A 9,188-nucleotide genomic window follows, 5' to 3' on the forward strand; every position below is an offset into this window, starting at 1 on the left:
ATCATCATGTGCAAATTGCAACTAAGCTCTCATTTTTGTGGCCAGCCCACCCTCACTGCTTTGACAGGGGCTGGTCACAGACAGGAACAAATCTTGGGTGCAACAACAGCAATGGCGATGCCCTTGTTTCCCCAATGTTCTAATTTGCATATTAACAAAAGAAAAATGTTTTAATCGGGTAAACTACAGTTGTGTCCCTGCAAACAGTTGGATAGGGAGGTCGTTTGTCACTGTTTCGCTTAAAGTGGACCTGTCACCTCTCCCGACATGTCTGTTTTAGTAAGTAAATGTATTCCACATGATATGACCATCTTGGAGCATTTTAGTTTACGAAAAATGTACAACTGGTTACCAGTTAGGGTTGTGTCCCTCCACAGTCTGACATTGTTCCATCAGTGCCGCCAGTGACAGACTGCAGGGACACGCTGTCAACTGGGAACACAACTGTATGTTTGTTCATAAGTAGTCTAGTAGGAATGGCACAACAAAGTTATATAATATGCTCCAGAATCGTTATTGTATAAGGGATACTGGTAGTTATAAAAAAAAAACACGTCCGGAGAGGTAACCTGTCCACTTAAAAAGTGAATAACCCACAACACATCTGTTGCTAAAATTTCCACAACTGTCCCATTCATCAGAACGGAGCTTGCAGAAAATAATCTGCCTGCCACCATAGCTAAAAGCATCACTGAGGTGACAGGTCCTCTCTAATTAACTCTATGCAAAATGATATTCTCTATATCATTCTCTATGATATGCTCATGCTCTTATAGCCTTTCCAACATCCGGGATACATGTATACCTGATGTCGGGTCTGTAAAGATGGCTCTAAGAACAGCTAGAGAGCTGCTGTTTACCCATCCCTGCCCTAGGGTGACTAAAAATATGTAGTAAAAAAAAAAATTCTAATCCTCAACATTTCCCCATTTTAAAAATAGCCAATAAAAAGAGAAAAGTATCACCAAAATGTCTTTTACTAATACGATATAAACTATTTTATCTTGTATGGTGAATGGCATAACTGAAAAAGAATCGGAATGGCCAATTCAATATTTTTTACACACCCCAAAAAAAAGATCAAAATGGCTTTGCCAAAACCCCACAGATTATGCGGTTGTTATTGACAGCGGCATCTGAGGGGTTACATGACTGGATCAGCACCTGGCATGTATGGAGCAGTCTCAGGATGTGAGCTCACACCATACGTCCCTGTAACGCTGCTGACGTGCATGTTCATTATTTTGTATTAAGGGATTAGGTTCGATAATCATGTGATCTCGCTACTTCAAGACTAAAATGTAAAACCGGTTAAGTGAGCCGTGTATTTTACATCTTATTACAGCATATTTTGTGCCTCTTTTTATGCCCCCCAATCCATAAAAGGACAATTAAATGTCAGTGCAGTGACTCTAGAATTTTTCCATCTAACTTTAATTTCTTTTTTTTTTCTCTCTCTGTAACAGCCCTGAAAATCTTCGAAACCGCGCTGACGTGTTTTACCTGCAGCCAGAGCGATCATGTGTGGCAGAATCTCCCCTTTGGTACTCTGTTATTCCCATGGACAAAATCATGTTGCAGAGTATGCTGAGCCGCATTCTAGCTGTGCGAGAGGTGTATGAAGAACAGTTACGAGGGGGCACTATAGGCGAGGACACTGATTAAATGGACAAGAAAGTGGGGGGTAAACAGTACATTCTAAAGGATTGTAAGCCTATCGCCCATGAATACTGAACTTCAAGCCCAATGGAGACGATAAAGGACATCACTTTGGGAATTCATCTACCACAGACGTTAGCACAATAAAGTGCTGGACACTTCCCCATCAGACCTTCCTGAAAGCTTTGTTGCAGAGTGATCTGTCAATGTTCTGTCCTCACATCCTCTACATCATAGGAGGGCAAGTGAGAGAGGGAGTGGGCTGCTGACTTTTGTGTTTCTTTAGTTTTTGTTTTTATATTCTAGATGCAGTTGGGTTAGGGCCAATAGGACCAGTGTCATGGAGAACTTAGCATCACTCCAGTACATAGTAGGCTTTCCTGCTTCTGACTCACATTATTCACCCCTTTCAGTGCACTTAGTTACACCATTTATGAGATACCAGTTTTTAACTTGGTATTGCTTCATACACCCTCACCGATCGATGAGCCTCGCAATGACATTATAGAGGTCTTCCCTAGTTTCTTCCAGAACATCACATCATTTCTTCAGCTGACACGCTTCCCAGTGATAGATATCACTTAGGTCTTTACCCTGTCTCCATCATTGGTTTAGCACATTGTAATTCTGCCATTGGCCAGCAAGTGTCCTTGTAACCACATGAGTTTTCATACTTCGAGAAAAGCCAGGGTTGTAAACGTCTTTATAACGAAATAGCCTGAATCGCCATCTTTCATGCTTTTGTGTCGTCATAAGTGATCAATCCCCTGTCAAGGCCATTTTTATTAAAAGGAGACTGTTTATGCAGATGACGATTGGGCATTTTTTTTTTCTTTTCTGTGAAAGACGCTTATTTTCCTCTGATATTTTTTAACCTGTTGAACAGTTTGGCTGCTTTTCAGATATGTACATACTGTTTTTAAGAGTGTACCCTTGGCACTCGCCTCATGTTCTCGGTTGTCATGTGCTAGGTCCTGAGCAGCCCTGTTGTGGGAAAGTTTCATTGCAAATAAAGATTTTAATTTCCTCTGTGAGTGGATCTGAATTTTCTGCGTACGTGTGATGGATCTAGCCAACCTCAGTCACATCTGGGGCACCGAGAGTCTTTTCATCGCCTAAAAAAATTGCTCAGCACCAGAAGTTGAGTTGTTAAGTACTAAAGCTTTTGTGGAAGCTGCCACCATCCTTATTGCATGATTGGCATACTGCTACCCCCCACCCACCCATATCTGTAGACCCGAGGGTGCACGCAGCTGCTGTCATCACACATACACCTCCCAGAATAAACCGGAGAACAAGCAGTGCAATGACCCTGGGCACTTAGGACACTACACATGCTATGTATTGATGCAGAGTTTTGATGATTGTGTAGTATCGGTGGCACCTCTGAAAAATATGAAGGACAGAGGCCGTTTGGCTGAACAGCAATCAGTTTTGATACATAATGTAAATTTGGCCTTCTCTAAATAGGATTTAGGTTATCTAACCTCACCACATTCTTCTCCTTTATTATGAATATTTGTTTCTGGGAACATAATCGTATTCACTGCCTTTCACACACACGGCTTCTCCCATCCACACCCGGCGTGGTTTCATTACACTCCCCATTTATGGCATCTGAAGGCTTGTTGGCTTTCTAGTGGCCAAGCAGAGCAAAGATGGGTTTATTTGTACCCTTGGGGATGGAAAGCGTCACATTCAGTGGAAATATTAACTATGCAAAATTGAAAAAGGTGGTTCATCCTGTTTGTATTGGTGACCTATGGTCTGAATAGGTTGTCAATATCTGACTGGCGGGGGTTGACTACGCATAGTGTAATGAAGAGGAAGCGGTGTTCGCATGGAGCGCTACCTCGTCTTCTAACAGCTGATCGGCACGGGTGTCAGACCCCCACCTATCAGATTTTGAAGACCTATCTTGAGTATAGGTCATCGATTTTAAATAGGCTGTACAACTCTTCTAGGCTACTTTCACACTAGTGTGTTTGCTGGATCCGGCAGAGTTCAGCAAAAACGCTTCCGTTACTGATAATACAATCATCTGCGTCCATTATGAACGGATCCAGTTGTATTATCTTTAACATGGCCAAGACGGATCCATCATGAACTCTATTGAAAGTCAATGGGGGATGGATCTGTTTTCGATTTATGGCAGAGAAAACGGATCCGTCCTCATACTTGCATTGGGGGTCATTCCAGATCTGCCTTGCTCCGCATCCCAGGACAGAAAGCAAAGTGCAGCATGTTGCGGTTTGCTCTCTGGTATGGGAACGCAACTAAATGGAACGGAATGCATTTTGGAGCGTTCAGTTCAGTTTTGTCCCCATTGACGATGAATGGGGACAAAACTGAAGCTTTTTTTCCTGTATTGAGCCCCTATGGGCTCTTTCACACAAGCGGATACCGTGCGGGTAATCCGCTGCGTGAAAGAGTGCCAAGCCGCGCTCTGGACAGCAGAGACACGGAGCATTAATATGATTGATAAGGCTCCGTGCCTCTCTGTGACCTTTTTACTACAAAATCAGTGAGATAAAATGGTCACTGTGATTTTGTAGTAAAAAGGTCAGAGAGGCACGGAGCATTATCCATCATGTTAATTCTCCGTGTCTCTGCTGTCCAGAGCGCAGCCTGGCTCTCTTTCGCTCAGTGGATTACCCGCACGGCATCCGCTAGTGTGAAAGAGCCCTATGACGGATTGACAATGAATGGGGTCAAAACGGTAGCGTTTTTTTCCGGTATTGGGTGCCCAAGACGGAGCTCAATATCTCAAACTAAAACGCTAGTGTGAAAGTAGCATAATATATACTACCACGATTTGCCTGCAGTAAATGAGATGTTTAGTTAGTGACGTTTTGGCATGAATTGTGTTACGACAAATTTCATTGCACCTCCAATATCTGTACAAATATTTTCCTTTTTTCTTCCTTTTTGTTGAATTAAAACTGAATCTGTTGCTTTCCTCCTGTTAATTAACTGGAGACACACAGTGCCTGATAGTCCTAAAGAGGTATTCCGGTTTCAATGATTGCCTATTCGCTAAAAAATAAATGTAGTTTTACAAATTTCTAATATACATGTATTTTGCTCTGAGACCTTTATTAGAACCACACAAAAAAACAAACTTTCTAGAGAAATTTTTTAGTCTTGTAACATGCATCCATAGGAGATCTGAATAGGTATAAGGGCTCAAGCACACGACCGTATGGCTTTTTCAGTGTTTTGCGGTCTGGTTTTTAACAATCCGTTCCATTGTTTCCGTTCCATTTTTCTGTATGCCATATACAGTAATTACATGGAAAAAATTGGGCTGGGCATAACATATTTCAATAGATGGTTCCGCAAAAACGGAAAGGATAGGGAAGACATACGGATGCATTTCCGTATGTGTTCATTTTTTTTGCGGATCCATTGACTTGGAGCCAAGTCAGTGGGTCTGCAGACTTGGAGCAAAGCAATTGGATTTGCAGACAAGAATAGGACATGTTCTATCTTTTCACGAAATACTGAAGCAGAATGCACACGGAGACACTTCAGGTTTTTTTTGCTGAGCCTTTGAAATGAATGGTTCAGTATATGTACCGCATACTGAACGCAAAATACTGTCGTGTGCATGAGCCCTAAAGGTGGCGTCACTCCAACCCTTGTACTGGTGAATAGTAGTTTGAGATGCTACTGTTTGTAGCAGCACCTCATCCCATCTGGGTATAGAAGGTGTTTTCTCTCTCCTTGTATGTGTTTTGTTTCTATTACAGTAAACTTAATTAACAACATGACATCGCCTAGAGACAGGCAACCATTTTACAAATCGCTTGGAATCAGGCATCTATGTAAACACATATACAGTCAAGTGGTTGTTGGAATGGCCACAATGGTTTCCACCAATACTTCTATGTATTTATTAAATGGAAGTGTGCTGACCCAGCAGATATGTTCTATGGAACGGACCTACTGATGTGGACAGCACACTGTGTGCTATCCACATTTTTTGCGGGCCCATTGAAATGAATGGGTCCGCATCCAATCTGCAAAAAAATACGGAACTGACACGGAAACGAAATACATTTGTGTGTAGGTAGCCTTACACTTTTGCTTATCTAATGTCAGTGGGGTGTCATGACTGATGCCATGTTTTAGTTAGGGCTTATGCCCACGACCGTTCGTTGGCCCGCTGTGCCTGTATTGCGACCCCCCCCCCCCCCATACGGTGGGTCTGCAATACACAGGGCACCCGGCTGTGTGCATCACGGATGCGGACCCATTTACTTGAATGCGTCAGCAAATCCGGAGATGCTGAACGTAACGGTAGCACTACGGCGTGCTTTCATGGGGTTGCGCAAAAAGGTAGTGTATGTACTACTTTTTTTTTTTTTGCAGTGCTCACTGTCTGATACAGATGGTGTACGCCGTTCAAGTGGCTGCCCCGCGGTCATGCTGTGGACCGCAATCCACGGGCACGACACTGAACTCTTAAGCTCGTGGGCCTGAGCCCTTAGGATACATTACACATGATTGACTGATTTATGGGCTCAGCCCTGACAACAACCTGATATGAGAAAAGTTTGTAAGCAACATTTTAAATACATGTATATTTGAAAATTTAATAGTTTTCTATCCTAAAAATAAAAACTGAATACCTCTTTGACCCTGTCGAGGGTCTAATGCAGATTAAGTGCAAATGATTTCAATGCATTTCAGTACATGGAAAAGAATTGTAAGGTGCAGCACTCGTGTTAGTATTGCAGTTACCTGCTTAGGCTCATCAGCCGCCCCTTTCACACGGAGCAGTGCTGCTGTGTATGTAATGTGACAGTTTATCTTTTACACCAGATTCATTCCTCAGAGTGAAAGTTTCTTGAGAGAAAATATTTATTGTATATTATAAATATTTAAATATCAGGAAATTTGTACACAGGCATGCTAACCACTGCTCAATATCATCAGGACAGTCACAGACTGAAAGCATGTTCAGTGGGGTATCATTTTCTGCAGTCTTTTTAACCCCCCAGTTGCACCCCTCACACTGCAAGCACCCCGGGCCTTGACCTGGTGCTGCTCTGCCGACTGTTTCTGCTTTGTAGCCTCTGCTGTTCATTATGATCCAGTTCACTTCCACTATCTAATGCTACATTCATCTCTGGGATACCGTGCCGTTCAACAGCAAGGTTCTCTCTGTTCTGCTTCCTTGCAGCCTGGCTGCTATCTATGGCAGATGGCGTGTTCTTACTGGAAGAGAGGGGAAATGGCAGAGATGGGCTGAAAGTGGATCCTTTTTCTGGAGCATAGTGGGGGTAATGTGGAATAATATGTGTATGAGTAATGCTTCCAGTCTTTGTTGGAACTTTAAGCACCGACTCGTAATGTGATCCTGATAGGCCCTGTCTACACTTGGTGAATCCCAGATAGTAAATCTCAACCAGGTTGAGCAGCAGAGACAAGCATGCTACAGCCAACATGAAGAGAATGAATATTGTCTTTTCTGTAGGACGTGAAATGTAGCAGTTCACAGTGTTGGGACATGGCCACCGGCTACATGTGTAAAGCGGCTTCAGCTGAAATCCATACAGAAAGTACTGTGCCACAATGAATCCTACCTCAAATAAGGTTTTGAAGAGCACGTTAAAAACGTATGTACGCAAAAGTGCCCCTCGCAAATGCACTTTGCCCAGTTCATCTTTCAGTGGTTGCTTCAAGGGTTTTGTTGGGTGAAGGAGTGGCTGTTTGTCACTCTGAGGGCCTTCCTTGCTTTGACGTAACTTCTCCTTTTGCTTGTGCTTTTCTTCTAAGCGTACAAGATGTAGGATATGTCCTAGGTAAATGAGAGTTGGCGTTGATACAAAAATAATCTGAAGCACCCAAAATCGAATGTGTGAAATGGGGAATGTTTTGTCATAGCACACGTTCTGACAACCGGGTTGTTTTGTGTCGCAGGTGAAGCCCGACTGCTCATCTCCCCAAACTTTTTCAGCTGCTGATCCTAAGACAAGTATTCGAAAAATGAACAAGACTGTCAACCAAACTTTGCCCACAACCGTGGAATGCTCTTGTGCTTTTTCAAGAAGTTTCCCTAGCAAGTTCCAGTCTCCCATTTGAGCATTGGTCACATCTCAGCCTAGTAGAAAAGCAAAATCAGTGGTGTAATTTTTCTCTAAAGTCTGCTCCGTAAATAAAACAATCTTGTGGTGCTACTTACCTCCAGCAGAAGCTAATCACTGCAGCCAGTCTGCTCGTTGCTTTTTGTTCTGTCTCTTAGGGGTCTTCCTATCTGTCCACCTTCTTAGTATGGCCTCAGGTCTCATAGCTACCCTGAAGAACCCCCACCCCCTCCTGTATTACTTGTTATTTTTAGAGTAGTTTTTTTTTTCTAAATATACTTGCACCAGGCTGTGGAATTTCTAAGCCTCTCCTTCCAGAGCACGTCACAAGTGTCCGCTTTATTTTGCTTACACTGCCTGTCAAGTAGAGGAGCTGGACGTGCATGTGTTGGTGGTCAGTCAATCACTAACTGTCCCAGCTGGATTTCCTGTGTTGTCTCCATTGCTTGTGGCAAGGGCAGCATCATTTCCAGGGAGCACACGTTTTATATATTCCAAAAGAATGACATAACAAAATGTTGATTTCAGGATATCTATTTATGCAGTTTTTCACATTACAGTGTTCACCCTGGAGGATTTCCTTTGCAGAATCATGGGCAGAAAATACAGTGCATTACGGAACCAGCAAAATTAGATGACCTTTTCTCATCCGTATCATTAGGGGACATGGGCTTGACCGTGGTATAGCTGCTGCCACTAGGAGGCAACACTAAGCACAAAAGTGTGATGTCCTCCCTCCAGCTATACCCTTCCTACAGGGACTAAGATAAAACCGTTTTAGCTTAGTGTCCGTAGGAGGCAGACCTCCCTGCTTTGCAGGTTTGCGGATTTAAATTATATTTTTATTTATATTTTTTATTTTTTTCTCTTCCAGTGGGACTACAGGCAGTCCTAGCTGGCTGCACTCCCACCCAGGAGACTGGAGACCAGGGGGTCCCCAAGCCCGCTGCTCCTTCCCAGTCTCCAGAAGACAAGGACCAGAGGTTCCTAAAGCCTCTGCATCCCGCCAGCCTTCGAATCACCATGGCCGCCCATGACAAGCCCCCTCTGTTCCGGTGTAGCGGCCCTCCACAAGGGGCCGCACACCGAAGGTGGTGACCCTACTGGAACCAGGGGGGCATAACATGCCAGACAGGTAAGTAGTCTTGGCTCCAAACCCCCATCCCCCTTCTCAAGCTTGTAAATTGAAGCACTAGCTTCTACTGTGGCCTACTTCCGATCCGCTCGACGCAGATACTTCTCACCCGGCTGACATCTGTGCTCGGCCGGGGATCCTTGTGGCAGCACCGCTGTACGGTGGGTGTGAGGAAGTGTCCTGGGGAGTCAGTTGGTGCGCCATCGGGAGGACCTGCGCTGCTTTTTCATTATTGGGAGCAGCTGACTCCATTATGAAGGCGGGGCATGAGTTTTCCCTGCTTTCCCCCCACCTTCACCTGA

General features: G+C 43.9%; 2 protein-coding genes across 2 annotated transcripts in view; one reads left to right on the forward strand and one right to left on the reverse strand.

Annotated features, from left to right (window-relative positions):
- ZMYM3 (zinc finger MYM-type containing 3) overlaps nt 1-2,686 on the forward strand; it is a 169,770-nt gene extending 167,084 nt beyond the window's left edge. Inside the window, exon 19 of the mRNA XM_044268989.1 lies at nt 1,467-2,686. Coding sequence (XP_044124924.1) covers nt 1,467-1,665 — 199 coding nt within the window. The 3' untranslated portion in view covers nt 1,666-2,686. The remainder of the gene's footprint in view (nt 1-1,466) is intronic.
- A 3,894-nt stretch (nt 2,687-6,580) lies between these two features.
- Nucleotides 6,581-7,986, reverse strand: LOC122946697 (gap junction alpha-3 protein-like). The gene is made up of 2 exons (XM_044306472.1): nt 7,850-7,986; nt 6,581-7,768 (listed from the first exon to the last, which is right to left on the reverse strand). Exon 2 carries the CDS (start codon nt 7,743-7,745, stop codon nt 6,675-6,677), a length of 1,071 nt encoding a protein of 356 aa, XP_044162407.1. The 5' UTR covers nt 7,746-7,768; nt 7,850-7,986; the 3' UTR covers nt 6,581-6,674.
- Between the last annotated feature and the right edge of the window lie 1,202 nt (nt 7,987-9,188).

Source organism: Bufo gargarizans, chromosome 9, assembly GCF_014858855.1.
Source record: "Bufo gargarizans isolate SCDJY-AF-19 chromosome 9, ASM1485885v1, whole genome shotgun sequence".
In the NCBI taxonomy this organism is placed as follows: Eukaryota; Metazoa; Chordata; class Amphibia; order Anura; family Bufonidae; genus Bufo; species Bufo gargarizans.

Bases quoted from the DNA above. Each gene is read 5' to 3' on its own strand.
- LOC122946697 (XM_044306472.1), bottom strand. From the start codon at position 7,745: ATGGGAGACTGGAACTTGCTAGGGAAACTTCTTGAAAAAGCACAAGAG.